This window comes from Amphiura filiformis, chromosome 16, assembly GCF_039555335.1.
Source record: "Amphiura filiformis chromosome 16, Afil_fr2py, whole genome shotgun sequence".
Lineage (NCBI taxonomy): Eukaryota > Metazoa > Echinodermata > Ophiuroidea > Amphilepidida > Amphiuridae > Amphiura > Amphiura filiformis.
Window position 1 is genome coordinate 8747479 of NC_092643.1, and position 19557 is coordinate 8767035.

Here is a 19557-nt window from a genome sequence, read left to right on the forward strand (position 1 = left end):
TCTTCCAACAAATGCTTGTAAAATACGATATTTTGGGGTATTTTTGTTGTTTAAAAAAATGGAAGAAAAAGGTTTAATATTGTCCAATTTCTTGGCCAAAATGTGCAGTGCAAAACAAACACATGTGGCAGCTTTGATACATACTTTCTTCTGTTTGGCCATACAGTGTTCTATTTTCAACATAAATAATGATATGTAAATTATTTGAACAATGAACAATTTTCTTTTAATTTAATACAAGTACAATCTTCTTTTAATACATGAACATGACCAACACAAAATGGCAGCACGTCTTCTGCTATACAAATATACATTCATGGCAGACAATGTCATATCTTCTATACATTTTCAATATTTCAAAAACAGTTTGATTTCAAATCATAACATACTGTAAAAAACAACATTTAACAGTCCCAGTATATACAAAAATAATTGAAAAATATTACAATCATCCTAAAATGCATATATTATTATAATTTTACATAACTTAGTCCCAAAAAATAAATATTTAAGGTGATATTCAAATAAGCTACAAGCATATTATATTAAAATTTGATTTGTATGAACACAGCTGCCAACAGCGTCACAATTGTCCATGTACACTGTGTGATGAACGCCCACACATGCGCATAACGCAGTAGTGAATCCAAATCTCTTGCGATAGGCTAGTATTATCATAGTAGCAAGCTTGCGCATTAAAGTTGTACTTTAAAATACCATTGTGGTCATATCATGTGCTGTGTTCATTCAAATTAAATTTGTACTATATGTACATGTAATAGTATTGCTTTCAAGCACATTTTTGTTAGTAGTTTTGCATTTTTGCTCATATATAATATATACTTTTAAACGCTATAGTTTATCATGCATTGTTTCTTTAGGCAAGCTGCCAAGAGTTGTGGTTAAAAACAATTTAGAAGTAAATTTTAATTTGCTGGTACATTATAATTAATATAATATTTATAAATTGACCATCACGAGAAATGCACCTGTATAGAAACAAAATATCTGATATATTTTGTATAAATCTCAGTGCATTATATTAATAGCTGTGTCTGTTCATATGACTGAAAGTATAAGTAAGGACAAGTATATAATAGTCTGATGTTTTTGCATTGTGTTATTTCCAGTGGTACAGCCGGTACAGTGCATTGCGGGTTCAAGCCCCAGCGTATCATGTTGTGCACTTGTGCAAAGCGCTTAACTTTACTTGCCTCTCTCTTCCCAGGGGTGAAATGGGGAGCTGTTAGGAATATTGTTTATTGAGCGCTGCCCAAAGGTATGAGCATGCCTTAGGCGTTCGTTATATGGCAGCTGACATATTCTAACAACAGCAGAATAAATGTAAAACACTTTGATACACGTAAAACATATAAAAGGTGCTGTATAAATGCCAACATTTTTTGTGACAACACAGTTTCCGGTCTCCACTGCTACTTTCGGTTCGCCACTGCTCTATTAGGACTGTGTTGGTCTTAACATTTCAGTATAAGTCATAATGACCTCATACCCAATGGCATAGCTCAATGACCCTCTATTAATCAACCAAGCTCAAGTTTAACCTCAAGTTGTGCAACATGAGTTTTCACATTCAAATGTCATTCTTTGCGTGTAGAAGTATATTGGGGTTAACTCTTTGAAATAAATTTTTAAAAATGTTGGCAATTTATACAGCGCCTTTCACATGTGAACATGTACCAAAGCGATTTACATTTATTCCGCCGTCGTTAGAATATGTCAGCTGCCATACAATGCCCAAGGCATGCTCACACCTTTGGGCGGCGCTCAATGGACAGTATTCATAACAGCTTCCCATTTCACACCTGGGTGGAGAGGAGTAATCGAGATAAAGTGCCTTTCTCAAGGTCACAACACGATGGCGTCTCCGGGGCTCGAACCCGCAACCTTCCGATTATGAGTCGTAGCCCGTTCCGCTCGGCCACCATGCTCCTGTGGGAGATTGTCATGTTTGAGATTCTGGTGTTGTTTGTTGCTGTGGCACATATTTGTAGCAGCATGAATCGCTACACCAAAATTGCTCCTCAGATGGTAGAAAAGGGTAAAACATCAAACTATCTTATGATCTATGCTGTAAGGGCAGAATAAGGTGAGACACATTCATCCACACCTGAATTTGAGACTTCTTGATACTTATAAATACTAAGATATGTATTCGTTCACTTGAAACTGGTAAAATTAAATTTTCAAGACAGCTGACACAAATTGGCGGGAAATGTGAGTCCAGAATGTGTGAATTCAAAATTTTGTGATTATGTGAGAGATTTGCATTATGTGACATGGTGCGAGCAGGTAGAACTCTGTCAAGTCACATATGTTAGCAAGCAAACATAACAAAGATTGGCGTGGAAATGCCACTCAGATTTCCAAATTATTTCCGCATTTTGGTGCGGGAAACACAAAAATGTACCATTATGTGCAATATTTTGCTGAATATAGTGACAAATTGCTTTTTACAAATGTGTTCCTCAACATTTCGAAAAGACTCTAGTTGAAAAAATTCCAAACTGTTTTTGTTTAAAAGTTGTATGAGAATAAAAAGTGTATTTTTGTGATTTTTAACAATATTTGATATCATTCCTTGACTCATTTCCTTTCCAAAAATATAGTTTTACATACTTTTCACATAAATCTAAAGTATCTACAAGTACCCAAGTACCCCCCGTTTTTCCCATACCTGTGGGTACCAAGGTACAGGGCAGTGTAGGGAGTCCAGATTCTATTCTATTTATATGTGATCCATCAGTCACACAATCATTGTTACACTAAGACACATTTTACATCACATTTTAACCAGATTCATGCAAACTTTTCAATTTTTTTAACAAAAAACTTTCGTAAAATTAAAGTTTTTTTCTTCAGCCATTACTGTTTGAGTGCTGCATTTATATTGCTTGCATATATATTTTTTTACAAATTCAAATTTCATGTGAAAAAGAAATACTGCATTGTACATTAGTACAATTTATTTCATGCATTGATGTGCTTACATAGACAGTGTTCATTATTTTAGTTATGATGTTGATGTTTAAAACTTTCTCACTATTATTTCCAGAAATCTGCTTTGTTTGCATAATGAGCTATTGCAGTTGAAATCCATACACTCCCTATGGAAGACATGACCTTAATCTCCCATACAGAGGGTGTATTTCAAATCAGGCCCGCGACACTCCGGAGGACAGCAGAGGACAGAAAATGTGACTCTTGGACTAGTCTCCTACACAACCAGTTAATTATTGGTCCTTACACTCCTCGTTTATAACCGCATACAGTCTGGCCCGCGCCCAAGACTAGGCAAATGTGACTCTTGGACTGTCTTCACGTCGGTGTAGGCCGCCTGCACGTTAATTGTAAGGAGTGTCCCTTCTCTATCTCTTTTTCTCGGTTCAAATGGAGTCACATATTTTGGTAATCACATTTGACATTCACACTCCTTTTGTGGGAGATTATGGTTTTGTCATCCACAGGGGGTGTATAGATTCCAAGTGTAATAGCCCATTATTGAAGCTATACATATCAACCATCAATATCAAGATACTGTGATCAGCTCTAAACAAGTAGGAGTTATACACTGGCGTAGTGCATGCTAGAATATGACCGTCGCTAGGCCACGCGGCTCGCGCTTTCTTTGTTACGAACCTCTGATCAAAATGATAACAAGACAAAGCCTATAGCATATCATACTTCGGAACAGGTGTGTAAGCCCAGGCTTAAACCAGTAACCAATGATTACTAATGTGCACTACAGCAGCGAATTTGGTCATGTAGTTCATTCCTAGGATCAAAGAAATCCATGTGTTCAAGTTACACACACATCACACATTAGCCTTTTGAAGAATGGTGGACACAATAGGAGAGCGGTGTTTAGTTTGGTTAAAGCCTTTTGAATTCCCATATGTTACCCAAACTGAACAGCACCCTCCTATTGTGGCCATCATTCTTAAAAAGGGCTATTACCCCTGTTGCCTGTTATTACCCTGTCCAACTTGTTTAGAGGCCTGCCTTCTGGTCAGAGTATAGATGATGTGACAGCAATGTTCATAAACAAAGGTATGCAGGGTTATGGTTTATTGATATGCTGGACAGAACACAATATTATGACTTCATTTTTCAACTGCCTTATTGGCATTCACCTAATTCAGTAATAGTTTTAAATGTACAGGTCCTCAAACAAAACAGGATGTGTGTGTGCATACTGGAAAGTAAAGACCAATGACAACTGCCAACCATCTGTTTGGTATGACGTCACACGTCACATCATCTATTTGCAGTGAATACGTCATACCTTAGTTAATAGTTCACACTTGGTTTGCACACCTGTTAGCAACTCACTGACTTAGTCTTGTGATCATTTTGATTGTTGTTCCAACCAAAGATAGCGTGAACCAGTTGACCAAGCAACAATTGATTTTGACCTCACACTACGACAGCAAAAAAGCATGAGTTACTAAAGAGATAATAAACATTTGTTATTTGTTGGGTACATTTTTACAGAAAAAAGAAAGTACAATGGTGCTGATCACAATACCTATGTTTCAAGTTTTAGAAAATTTAAATCTCAAAATACTTTGCCCTTACAATGAAAAATATGCATGCATAATTTGACATATAATTAGCATAGTGATAGTTATTTCCCTATAAATATGGTAATTGTTAATTAAAATGCTAATGATGGATGATTGCAGATTTAGCAACTATACAATCTGCAAGATTATTATACTGACCTAGTCTGATACCTTATACCACATTTACATCAGGCATGTTGAATCAAATACAACTTTTGCCCGATATAAACGGTGAATGGTATTTTGTCAATTTATGTTTTCATTGCACTTTTTTCACTTTACATGCCACAAGAACCTACTCTAATTGATTTTCTAACCATTTCTAATCAGCTGCATGATATTATTTACTGATTATACAAAATTTCAAGCAGAATTCCTTTTGCTTGGAATAACATGCTCACCACGAATCGTTTCAAATTGGGCAAGGCTGATGGGAAGTTCATAAGTAGATCACCAACACGATTATCATCTTCAGCGTCCTAATTTCATCCTTCTGAAGATAAACACTCCTGATGTAGTTCTCTCTTTGAAAGATGACAAAATTGGACAAATCACCTTGCTACAGTTCAATCTTCTGGAATTTCATTTGTTCCGAGGTCTCTGGGCTTAGGATGCAGTTGCTGATTATCAGCAGATCACATGACAAGGATAATGTGCTTGCTGTCAACATGTGCAAATGGGACAGGACTTGATAATGTTGGCAACTATAGGCAGATCATGTGAGCAGCCCAGCAACAGCATACTGCCTAATCAAGCAATACACAATTGAAGTGCTGTAATGCATGCTATTTTCATGGCATTAAAATTTAAAATTTCTGCATCATCGAAATTCAGGGATTTGTACATTTCCTTAAAGGGGCATTTTGTGATCCACAGCCCACTTTTCTCAAAAAAAGTTTGGAGATTTTTATACCACTAGAAACCTCTGGCTACATAATGTTTATGTATAAAAAATTTCTTGCAGATTAATTTGTTTAGCAAAGTGTCATCGAATTTGAACACAGTGGCCTATGGATCAGTGTAACACACAGAGGTTATCCACTTCACTCATGTGGGAATTCTAACAAAAGGCGCCGTTTCATGTAGTATTCCTCATTCAAACCAATTCAATGCATGACCTCGGAGTTACCTGCATGACTTTGGCTGGGTTAGTTTGAAACAGTCATGGTTGCACATGTAGGTACTTCTTTTGAAAGTCCTAAACAAGGTATAGCAGTCGTTGATAGGATATGCAGCTTATAGAACACGGATGTACCCTCTATTGCTAACCATGAACAACTCGCAAACGCAAAATCAGAATCAACTGAAATTTGGGGAATAAATTTTTTTTATGGATATCTACTGAAAAATGTCATAAAAAGAGTATGTTAGGATCACGAAAATACTCCTTTAAATACCTGTAGGAAGAGAAAATATTTGTGTGCAGGAAAGTTTTACAAATCAACAGCATTCACCAATTCGTAAAATTTTCAATGCACACAAGCATTTCATGCTTTACAGTGTAAGTCTTGTAAAGGGAATCGGGCTATTCCAGTTGAAATCCAAACTCCCCCTATGGAAGATTTTGGAAATAAGTTCCACAGAGGGAGTATGTTTCTCAAATGTAATTGGTCAGGGTTAATCATTTTGAAACCCATATACTCCCCCTGCATTATAGCTTTACATACATCTTCCACAACTGGAATGAGTATTTCAAATGGAAGTTACCCAAATGTCCAATCTATTTGAAATTCATACTCCCTCTGTGGAAGACATTAGCTAAATCTTCCACAGGGGTAGTGTGGAATTTAAATGGAATAGCCCATTGTGTTTTTATTTTAAATGCCATTACCTTGATTACAAAGTTAATTCAGTAGAAATACTGCAAGGCCAGCTTGCACTGGCGATGTCACTTTAGTTTTCTTGGAATTTAGATCACACATGCTGAAAAGCCATTCATTCATCTATGATCACAGTTAAGATAAATTGAGACACTTAACAGTCACACACTTTTTTGTTCCATTTCTATCGCTGCTATTTGTCATATCTGGAATTGTACCCACAAGATGACGAAAGGCTGACGGCCTCTATTACATGCATCAGCTGCATCCAGTGTGCGTCCAGTAACTGCACCGTGGGTGTGTTGTCATGGCTGAGTGACTGGAATGCAGGCATTCCTCACTGTGTTCATTCGTTTGAAATTATTACTGTACATTCCCACAACACAATTATATAATGTATCTCACCTCAGTTGAGAGTAAAGCCATGTGTAATTTTGCAGTGAATCGGTGCGTTTACATCACCAGCATATGGATAAACTATCCTTCTATGCATGTGTATATGCCCACATGGAATTAGATTAGTACGAGCAATTTAAATCTGCCACTGCAAAATCCAACATGGCTTTACTCTCAACTTGAGATGAAACAGACTATAGGTGGAAACAGACGATACAGGTAAAGTGCCTTTGCCAAGTACAAAACACAGAGGCATTGCAGCATTTTCACCAAGAGACTATTTTGTAATCACGACTGGACATCTGTACTGCTATGTTACGAAGTCCAATCCAATTTCTCTTTCTATATAGGATCATCTCAGCTGCCAACATGGTTTAATGTACTGGCATCGCAGCAATTTCACTGAGAGGCTATTTTGTAATCACGACTGGACATCTGTACTGCTATGTTACGAAGCCCAATCCAATTCCTCCTTCTATAAGATCATCACATCAGCTGCCAACATGGTTTACTGTACTGGTATCTCAGCTCAACTCAAAGACAACAAGACAAATCTGGAAAGTCAAAATATGCTGCTCCAAAATTGCTGTAAGAGTTTACTGCATGATGCTAGCAGTCAACCAGTTTTGCACACCATTTTATGCTGTTTATTACACTACAAACTCACATAAATATGGACAATACTGTACGTATGACGTATGTTACACTTCAGTAGAAATCTATTCCAGATAGTCTCTTGGCGATGCCTTTCATGTCAGTATCATAGTCACAGTCTGCATAGAACTCCACCCATACAGGGCAGTGGTCGGAGACTAGGCCACCCCATGTCCAGCCATCTGGGATGAATGGATGGGTAAGACCTTCACGTATAACACCAAATTTGCCTGAAAAAATATGACAGAAATACAGATGTTATAATAATATTAGTAATTCTGATACAGTGATACTTCAAACGCATGTAACTTCATTGAAAGCACAGATATGTGACATGACCAGGGGTCCCTTTCACTAAAGCTTTGTATGTCTCAAAATCATTCGTAACTTACGTCCAGTCATAAAGTTCCTAAACATACTTATGAATGGTACCCTTCGTAAGTAACAGGGATTTACTACAGAAACCCTTCGTAAAGTTACGTCAAGTATTGTGTATTCATAACTTTACGAACGGTTACCTGAGTTACGAAGGGTTAAAAGTTTAGTTAAATGGACCCCTGATCCACTGAGGTTATGGAATTTTGAGAAACATCACTCCAATCATTAGGAGGAATAAATGTCAATCCTAACAAACATATCGAATACACTCACATAACATGACAGGGTAACAACATTTTGTAATCCCATGATATGCAAATTAGATCTGCCAAAAAAATTCTGAGCAACATAATTCAAAATAATAGAATGGCAAAAATAATTTCCATTTCAAAACATATAAAACATATCTGTAGTCTACAGGGATTGGGCTAACCTTCCCTGAAGCCATCCAATATGCAAAGTCTGCATTAGTAGGATAACTACTGGTATCTACTAGTCAATTTATACTCTCATTTCCACATCTGCTTTTCAAAATGTGGCTTTAAGCCTCCATTTTTTGTTGAACAACTCACCAGTATGAATGCCATGTAGTTTTTGGCTGAGCCATAGGTTATCATAACACTGTGATCCTTCCATGTTTTTAGTACTGATATTCGTATAGGAACTAGATGGAAGCACCTTGGTAAAGCCAGCATTAGATAACCACTGAAAATGCTCTGCTGATGGGTCCAAGTTGAAATCACCAGCTATCAGGATGTCACGTTCATCTGAGGAGAATGCAAAAGAAAGAGTACTGATAATTATTAGTACTGAAGATAGATGTTGCATGGTGGCAGGGTGGTCAGCACCACATGAAGTCCAGAACAAGTGTGTAACTTGAGGCTTTCTGCTTTCAGTTTTTATTGATTTGTTTGGGTTTGACAACCTTGGGTAACCCAAGAAAGCCTACAGTCTGTCCATATAGAAGTACAAACCAAATCTGTGGCATCGGAAGTCGATGCTTTGCGTCACACACGAACGCAACGCGCAAATCGTGCAGCAGTTGGCGCGCCAAAGAAGCATTGCACTGAAATAATTATTCTCATACCTCCAGTTTCCGAGGTCTATTCACTTTGTACTTCTAGGTGGACAGACTGTATGTGGAGCTTATTTCTACTGGGGTCCATTAGAACTCCCGGACAAGTTGGGATAGTTAACACCCCACCCTTTTCAAAAACTGACTCTGTGCTACATGTACAGGTACGACTCTTCAGTACACATACTTCTCTTATGGTTCACCTACCCAATTCTAAATTCTCCATCTGAATTGAATCTAGGTGTTGCCAATTAAAGCAGGATTTCGTGATCCTAGCATCCTCTTTTTATGACATTTTTCAGTAGATATCCATGAAAAAAGATTGTTCCCAAAATTTCAGTTGATTCCGATTTTGCGTTTGCGAGTTATGCATGATTATGTGTATTACACTGCTCCATAGGCCAGTGTTGTAATTTCGTACTGGTACACCAGAACGAAATTCAAATTTGACGATATTTTTGCTAAACGAATTAATCTGCAAGAAATGTTTGGAACATAAACATTAGAGGTTTCCAGTGGTATAAAAATCTCAATTTTTTTGAGAAAGTGGAAAAGTGGGGGGATGAGGATCACAAAATGCTCTTTTAAATCTGATAATTACCAGATACATGTAGAGATTATGGTACAAGATTTCATTTTTGGTTTTTCTATATTAAAAGGTGCCCAAACACCGACTTTAAAAAAAATGCCCCCTCCCTGTCCCTACTTTTGAACAGCCGCAAATTACAGGACCAATTTCTCCTATACACTCTATCTACCACACACTTTTATATATATATATACCAGAACATAACTGAATGCAATACTGAGACCTGTGTTAGCAAGAAACAATCTGTCTAGCTTTCTGTGACATTATGCTTCCATTTCATATCCTATATAGGATATGTGGGTGGAGAAAAGACAATGGGTTATTCCAGTTGACATCCATACACCCCCTGTGGAAGACATAACCTTAATCTCCCACACAGGGGGTGTAGATTTTAAATGTAGTCACCCATTCAAGTAACCCCATTTGAAAGTCACTCTCCTGTGTGGCAGATTAAGGTCAAGTCTTCCATAGGGGGTGTATGGATTTCAACTGGAATAGCCCTATGGGTCATACAAGTCGGCCTAATGATCACTATCTATTGCAGTATTTTCAATGTCAATGTTGACAGGAGTTTAATGATACTTTGGTAGAGTTCAATTCAATTATTCTTCCATGACATTTGAAATCAGATTAACATTCTCTCTCTTGACCCCAAAGCTACAAGTAAATTGTTCACTTGATTAGGAGAAGGTGGCTTTCTTTTCTTGTTCAATAGGTTGATTTTTAGTTTTCTGTTCGATACCATTTAGCTTTCTGGCTCAATGCAACTTGCTTGAGCTTGATCCAATTTTTTGAGCCTTTATTTACCCTTTAAAAGTTTTACCCAGCAAACGCAAACATTTGTTTAAAACATTAAACATGTTTTGGTTTGGTCAAAATGTTTTAATAATAACAATTAAATGTTGGGCTATATAAAGGTTACGAAAACATATTTAAACATTTAACATTAAAAAAATCCCACTGCAACAACACTTTTGAATGTTGTCAATGTGTTATTGAAAAACATTTTTTGGCAAACATTTTGCCATCATTTTATGTTTATGTTAGAATGTTTTGCATAAAAAAAATCAAAATGTATTCTAAAAGGTTTTATACTCTTCATAACCTGACATTTTAAACAATTTCTGGAAAATGTTTTGTGTTTGCTGGGTGTAGTGTTTTCACACAAAACAACAGTTTAAGTTTTATGGATTTCATTATTCTTGCATTTTTTTTTATTGCTACTGCGCTATTCCACTTAAAATCCATACACCCCCTGTGGAAGATATGACCTTAATCTTTCACACAGGGAGTGTGAATTTCAAATGGGGTCACCTGAATGGGTGACTCATTTGAAATCTACACCCCCTGTGTGGGAGATTAAGGTCATGCCTTCCATAGGGGGTGTATGGATTTCAACTGGAATAGCCTTCTATTAGCTTACCTGGAAGATGCTCTAAGATGGCATCTGATAATTGAGGAAGTTGTGTTATTTCAGCCTGCAATGTCAAAATACGAAGAAAAATAAATCAATAATTTGCAACTGAAAAAACACACAAATATGAAGCATTAGTTGGTTAATGCACACATCAGGGAATGCAAATGGCATGATTTTATCATGATTTCATTTGCTGATGGCGTAATTTTTTTTTGTTCTAGCATAACTCAGCTCATCCTGTACAGTTCCAATAGAAAGAACACTACAAATTTCAAGAGCTACCAACTATGACGCATGTTTGTGTTAAAAGAAATGGAAATTGGAACAAAATGGCAGTAACATATTGAAGTTAAAATTTTTTTAAATGTATGTTCAAAATGTCAAATATGTTGTCGCATTATACAGACTGCAAACTAATTATAAGGTTCAAGTTACTTTCACCCCTATATATCCCAAATAGACACAGATATATGTCATTATTAGAACCAACAGTCAATAGCTGCATCTTTTAGCTTGGATTTAAGACTTCATTAATTTGAATCGGTGGAGAAATCCCAGGGGAAGATGCCAATTTACAAGTTGCAGATTGCTCCATTGGATGCCCTATTGATTTGTACACAGATCATTCTTGAACAAGAGAACCAGCGCCATGCTTTCCATTGATTAGAATATTAAAGTGCAACTTTTGATTTCGTTCCTTCCTTGGGTTTCTGATCACTGTTTCTTTAGATCTCAACCGATTCCAACAAATTAGGTCTGAAATCAGAGCTAAAGGGTACAGGTACTAACTGCTTATTTCAATTTGTCTTTGTTTGGGATATGCAGTGGTGAACATGGTACCTTAATTCTCTTGCGGTCTGTATTGTGTATATATGGTTATTTGTACAGTCAACAAACAAAACATAATCATGCATTAATGACATGATCTGATCAACACAGGGCAAAGTCGGCAAATAACTGTGAAAATACACAATATCAATGTCAATGTATTGAGAGTTTAATAATGTGACAATCCATGTGCCTCTATCATACTTGACTGAGAAGATAGTGCATGTTTGAAATAACCATTTTCTCATGTTTTCTACTTTTTTTCAACTACTTATTTTGCATTTTTTCTTCAATTGTTCACATTCAATTACTACAATTGGCCTGAGTGGATCCGATCATGTTAGAGGTCATTGACTGCACATCAGTTGTTTTGAGGGTATTGTGAAAAATCTAAACATTTTGTTTTGGGACCGAATATCCTGAGCGTAGGATATTCTGAGGTCACATTTGCATTTTGGCAAATAAATAAGTTTGATTGGGTCTCCTGCATCACATATGAGGTTATGAATAGATTTTGATATTCTTTGGATCAAAGAGTCCATTTTGCTTGGGAGGAAAGTGCATTTTGCAAAATTATAAACCAAACTGAACCCATCTGTTTAAGTTAATTGTAATTTATAATAAAAATTTCATTTGAATGAACACTTCTGCTGACAGCTGTATGTGATCTGTGTGGGAGATGAAGATTACGTCTTCCACAGGGAGTATGGGTGACAACTGGAAAAGCCCATTACATATCAAGTTACACTAGGATCCACAACATGCTCATCTATCAGGGGCACAGTTCTTAACTCCAATACATTTGTACATTTATTGAATGACCTTTGAAAATTTGGGTACAAAAACTCATACTCTGCAACTTGAGGTCCAATTCTGCACTATGATTATGTAATTGAGGTTATTGGATTATGCCATTGGGATGAGGCTATTGTGGTCCATAGTGTTACTTACCATGAGTTGGTTTCTGTCCTTTGACCTCCGGTCATACCCTGTAGCCTTTAAATGCACACACACCAATACAAAATCAAGCTGCTTTGTTTTGAAGAAACCTAAAAAGGGTTGCCTGGCAAAGCTGAACTGTGACCCCTGGTGAGGAGGCTGAAGAAGCGATGAATCTTTGAGTGAAATGTTCTGACTTTTGTCCCAAATAAAGCCATTGTATTCTACACCCTGCAGGGGAAATAAAACAGTTTACAATTTAGGTTAAAATGCAATCAAACCGAAGAGAAAACCGAATTGTTTCAGTGCAATGTACAATTTTATCATAACTGAAGAGTAAGAACAGACAACTTCACAATAATTAGTAAAATGTAATCGGTGTGTAATTCGGTGTGCTTGGATCTTGATGTTGTTACCTGACGTCACACCAATGTGCACATCATAAGCTAACATCGTATATTGTGCATTTCAATGCTGTGAAGTGCGCCGTAAAGCTGTGTGCATCAATTATACATCATCAGAAGTCCAAACGCAAATGTTTATGGGATTATCGAAAAGGTGAATTCAGATAAAGTAAAACACTCTTCAAATAAGGGATACAGGTTTTTGATGATCCTTAATGATCCTATGACATATTAAAGAAGTCTACATGTAATAATGTTATGACATCACCTGTCAGGAGCAATTACCATTTGCTTCTAAATAGATGACTTACTAAGCAACTGCAATACATACACGCCAGGAGGCACTAACATTGATCATTGATAGGTGTAGCAATCAAGATCCTCTTTCATGACTCTTCCCTACATGTATCTATAGACTAAGTGATAAACTATGTCAGGCAACAAACTGACATTTTTGTTGAGTGAGCCCCTTCAACCGCCCCTTCAAAAACCTGAATCTGTGCCCAGGCCCATATGCAAAATTAATGTTTTTAGGGAGAGGGTGTGGGACTTCTAAAAAGTGTACCTTTCTTTGAATGCCCCCGAAGTTGACCTTGATGTTGGCAAACTTTGTGTTCATCATCTCTGACAATGTTATCATGTTGTCTTCATCATCATTGCCATCATCATCATTATCATCATCATTATCATCATCATCATCATCATCATCATCATTATCATCATCATTATCATTATTATCATCATCATCATCATCAACATCATCATCTTCATTCATCGTCATCATCAATGTCATCGTCATCATTCATTTTTCCATCTCACTTAATTCTTCCTCAATCTGTTTCCTTTTCTAATCAAACAAAATCTTACTTAGCATTTTCTTCTGCATTATAGTTGTTTCAAATATTTGTTTCAGGAAGAGTAATTGAGAAATTTGCTTCAGGAGTGAAATAAGTGAAAGCTCCTCCAAATTTCAATTCAACAAAAAGCAAAGCATTACCTTTTCAACATTTCAAATCAAATCAGAATTTTGACAATCTTTTGGGACTAAACCTCACATGTAATGTTCAGATCTGCATACTAAAAAGTAGGACACAGTATTCACCTTTTTACCTAGCTGGGGGGTTTACACCCCCCAGCTAGGTACTGTAATGCTCTCCGATTCTTCTTTCTTCTTCTTCTTCTGGCAACAAACTTCAAAATGCTTCTCCTCCTACATGTTACACCCTACAATTACGTAACTTGCACATATGTATCGCCTATATCCAGTGCCCATATGGTGCAAATAGAATTGGGATCAAAGGTCATTAAAGGGGCATTTTCGGTATATAACCAAATATCTTCAAAATGCTTCTTCTGCCACATGTTACATAGCACAATGACGTCACTTACACATGTGCATCGGCTATACCCAGTGCCCATACCTTGCACACAGAATTGGGGTCAAAGGTCATTAAGGGGGTAAAATCATACAATTGCATTATCTGGACATCTGTAAGGAGTATGGGGCTCAAACTCGATACAATAAATCTCATGACCAGGGGAACATTTTATGGGGTCAGGTCAAAGGTCATGCAGAGGTCAAATTTTAGAAACGCATTTCCTGGACATCTGTAAGGGGTACGGGGCTCAAACTTGGTGACAACAAACTTAATGATCAGGGGAACGTGTTGGAACACTTTGCAGGGGTCAGGTCAAAGGTTATCCGGTCAAATCTTTATAACTTCATTTTCTGGATATCTGCAAGGGGTATGGGGCTCAAACTCAGTGACAACAAATCTCATGACCAGGGGAACATTTTGCAGGGGTCAGGTCAAAGGTCATGTAGAGGTCAAATTTTCTAAATGCATTTTCTGGACATCTGTTAGGGGTACGGGGCTCAAACTCCACAACAACAAACTTACTGACCTGGGGAACATTTTGGAACACTGTGCAAGGGTGTCAAAGGTCATCTGGGGTCAAATCATAGAATTTCATTTTCTGGATATCTGTAAGAGGTACGGGGCTCAAACATGGTGACAACAAACCTCAAGACCAGGGGAACATTATGGAACATCATGCATAGGTCAGGTCAAAGGTCATCTGGGGTCAAATCTTAGAATTGAATTTTTTGGACATCTGTTAGGAGTACAGGACTCAAACTCGGTGAAAACAAACCCCATGACCAGGGGAGCATTTTTGGAACATTTTGTAGGGGTCAGATACCTCCACAACACCAACATGCCCCAGCTAGGTTTGTGGTCTATGACCACCATTTGCCACTAGTTCTACTTGTTCCACTTGTATATTAGTTTCTTCATTTTTAGGTTTTAGAGCAAGCGGGCCCTATTGGCAATAGCTGCCCTAGGATGACCCATTTTGAGTGGGGTATTTTTCTGGTTTCTGGGTGAGATACTGGTTTGCTTGGACATCCAAGATATAAATATCACTACCCTTAAACACCCTAAGGTAATAACTCAATTCCGCCAAAATGTCAGTTGGTTCCTTTTGTTGTAGCAGGCCCCGGGAAGGGGGGGGGGGGTTATGGGGATGTGCTGCCATAATTGACCCCCATTTTTCAACTCCTTCTCACCCAATGACCTCCTTTTTTGTTTTATTGAACTCCCTCTCACTCAATGACCCCCTTTTATGTTTTTTTCACCTAAAAAACCCATTTTTTCAACAACAAAATTTTGATTATCTCTCGCCGAATTACCTTGTTTTTTTCATTATTTTTCTTCAAAATTTGCAACAATTTTTAAAATTTTGATGACTTTTTGAAAATATTGTTTCAACTTTTATATTTTGACCCAAAATTTTTCCCAGTCTCATGGAAAGACACACTTTTTTGGTAAGATTTTCCCCAGTCTTATGGCAAAAAACCTTTTTGGGGGCGTTCTGAAAGACTCCTCTTATGCCCGATTCTTACCTTCACATCGCTGCATGATGCGATGCTATAAAAACTGAAATCTGAGCCAGGTTTTTACGAGCTCGGCGGTGAAAATTCTCATCGCGCGGTGGAAATTTCCGTCCGCGATGTATTTAGATTTTGTTCAACTTTATAGCATCGCGCTTGTGATTGGCTACTGAAAAATCAAGGTCAGCAGAATGACCTTAAAAGCAGATGCAGGCCCCACGTGCTTTTAAAAAATCGCAACATCGCGATGAATTTCAAATGTACATTTTAATTTCACTGTGCGATGCTGCGATTTTTAAAAGCATCGCATCACGCTGCGATGTGGAGTAAGAATCTTGACTTTATTCGGTGTCTAGGCTCTCACCGAAAGACCCTTAGTTTCGAACTGCTATCCCCGTCACTTCCAAAGTTAATTCCCCCCTCCGCCGGGCCCAAGGGGAGCAGGGCAGTATAGACCTTTGATAATTTTCTGCATTCTATATTGGACACATACAAAAAAATTGAAACAAGGAAGCTTTTGTAGATAGGGCATTCATACACCATTCTTTAGATTTGTCATTTCCACATCAATGCCATGGTTATTCAATACAAAATACACATCTTAAGCTTTAACAAAATCAATGCCAAACTAAAGCTCTAAGCTCAATAATGAATCTCACAATTCAGTCCGGGATAATGGACTCGTATTATACAAGAAACAGGAAGGTTTTTGTCCCTGCTTGGTTTGCAAATAGATAGAATTGTGTAAAACATTGAGCATTTTGAAAAACAACGATGGTTCACCTAAGGCAAACTGTCTACTTAGTTTCTCAATTTATAAAGTGACACAGATTAATTCAGAAATATAGCATACATGTAGTTGGAATTCTAGATACCTTGCTCCTATTTTATTTCTTATTTTAGTTTTTGTTCCTCAAGATATTTAGAACTATGTGAAGCATTGTGATTGAATACTTTAGTATAGTTATAGTTCAATATTAGGGATAGGGCTGGGACTAAAGAGCAGGAAAGGAAAAAGGCTTTGATTAAGTTTAGGATTAGGGTTAGGTGGCCGAGCGGAACAGGCTCTGACTCATAATCGGAAGGTTGCGGGTTCAAGCCCTGGTGATGCCATCATGTTGTGCCCTTGAGTAAGGCACTTTATCTCGATTATTCCTCTCCACCCAGGTGTACAAATGGGTACCAGCATTCTTAAATGCTGGGAAGGTAACAGACTCGCTGTGGAGGAGGTGTAGCGATCCCCCATAGCAACATTACATGGAGGAGTCTGGCCCAATCGCCAATGAAAGAGAGATGGGCACTCCGATCACTGTTTATACAGGATCGTCTCCTTTACCTTTACTTTTTTAGGGTTCGTACTGGGAATAATGTTTATGTTAGGGCTAAACCTGGGTTAGGGTACTAAAGGTTACAGCAAGATTAGGTCTAGGAATAGGCTTAAGAAATGATATTGCTTGGACATTATTGAACATTGAACGGGTGATATCAGTATCATAGGACACATGGGACCTCTGTTCCCCCAATTAACTTAAAAAGAACATATTGAAACATCCCATTGAAAACTGCTGACAATTCGTGGTACCCCCTCAAGCTGGCTTGCCACTACTCCCCCCTTACCAACTGAACCCTACAACCTATGTATGCCACTGAATTTGATCACATATTCCTTACCTATCTTGAATTCTGGTGGTAGTGTAGAAAGTCTACATACTAACAGCTTTAATTTTGACAACTGAGCCTTGGATATGTTTATATTGTACATGAATATTTGAAGTGTTATGATTTGTACAGATTTATGTATGTGTGTTATGAAGGGCTGTCTTGTTTTTAAATGGATTCACATTCAAAACTGCTTAAAGTTTCACAAGCAAACATGTACTGCAACATTATAAAATTATTTTTTATATTCTATATATTCGCATTTCTTAATTACTTCTATTTTTACTATCCCTACATGTATATTTCAAATTTGGTATTATAATTAAGGGCTGGGGTATGAGCGTTTGGACAGTATTTATTTTGGGACATTAGAGCACATCAGACATATCGAATTGCATTCTGAATACGAAGAATGTCATTCTGATATCAAACAATTTTGATTTTTTGAAATTTGCAATTTAATACACATTTTATGGCAAATCATTAAAATTGATATTTTGATATTTACCAGTACTTGAAGTAAACTTTATAAATCTGATGATTTATACTTAAAGTGTATGTAGGTGGGATGAAAAGCCGACGATCAATTGAAAATTTTGACCTTTTCAGATTGAAGATATGGATTTTTTTCCCAAAACACCAAAAAAAATTAGGTCTTTTGGGAAAAAAATCCATATCTTCAATATGAAAGGTCAAAATTTTCAATTGACCGTCGGCTTTTTCTCCTGCTACATACACTTTAAGAGTATATCATTAGATTTATATAATTTACTTCGAGGACTGTTATATATCAAAATTTGAAAAATATCAAATTTTTATAATTTGTCATAAAATTTGTATTATATTGTGATTTTCAAAAATGAAAATTATTTGGTATCAGAAAGACATGCTTCAGTATTCAGAATGCAATTGATAGGTCTGAGGTGCTCTCATGTCCCACAAAAATACTGTCGAAACCCAATAAACGCTCATTTTAGATCCCTTAAGTGTAGGGATATTATCAAATGTGAAAATAAAGCTATATTAATATTTTGGTCATACAGAAATGTTATGTAAATAGTAATATCATTTGATGTAAAGTGTCCCATTTGTCATCATCACATTACATCCATAAATATTGCACTTTTATGCATATCCGTAATATCAATTGCTCATGGCCTGTGCAGTTAGTTCAGATACTATTAACAGACAAGTGTTAACGCTAACAAATAATAAACCCAGCACGTTATTTCATGTTTATATAAGGATCGTTCCATACCTGTCAAGCATACAAAATAGTGCTTAAGGAGCGTAGGCGCCAGGTAGGGGCATAGTCAAGAGTGTGAGAACTCTAGTGAAGGGATGCTCTCTAACATTAGATAGTAGGGCAGAGGTACTTTTTTGTATCATTTGTATAATTATAGTAGAGTTTGAGGTTTCTTATGGAACCATTTGGTTTCTAAAAAAACATCCTTGTAAGTTGTTACTCGTATATGCATGGCAGGCATTAGCTATATGATGCATATATAGGAGTAAAATCAGCATTTTATACTTGGATCTTTGCTGCTGTTTTTTTTAACAAACCTACAACTTTAAGGGATCTAAAATGAGCGTTTATTATGTTTCGACAGTATTTTTTGTGGGACATGAGAGCACATCAGACCTGTCGAATTGCATTCTGAATACTGAAGAATGTCTTCTGATATCAAATAATTTTCATTTTATGAAATTCACGATATAATACAAATTTTATGACAAATTATTAAAATTTGATATTTTTCACATTTTGGAGATATAACAGTCCTCGAAGTAAATTTTATAAATTTAATGATATAGTCTTAAAGTGTATGTAGCGGGGAGGAAAAGCCGATGATCAATTGAAAATTTTGCCCTTTGATAGTGAAGATATGGATTTTTTTCCCAAGAAGACTTAATTTTTTTTG

General features: G+C 36.8%; 1 protein-coding gene across 1 annotated transcript in view; it reads right to left on the reverse strand.

Moving 5' to 3' along the window:
* Nucleotides 1-6621: 6621 nt before the first annotated feature.
* Nucleotides 6622-19557, reverse strand: part of LOC140135499 (endonuclease/exonuclease/phosphatase family domain-containing protein 1-like) — a 60518-nt gene continuing 47582 nt past the window's right edge. The window contains exons 5-8 of the mRNA XM_072157016.1: nt 12692-12910; nt 10919-10973; nt 8404-8598; nt 6622-7683 (exon numbers count right to left, since the gene is read on the reverse strand). Of these exons, the coding sequence (XP_072013117.1) occupies nt 7508-7683; nt 8404-8598; nt 10919-10973; nt 12692-12910 (645 nt within the window). The 3' untranslated portion in view covers nt 6622-7507. The remainder of the gene's footprint in view (nt 7684-8403; nt 8599-10918; nt 10974-12691; nt 12911-19557) is intronic.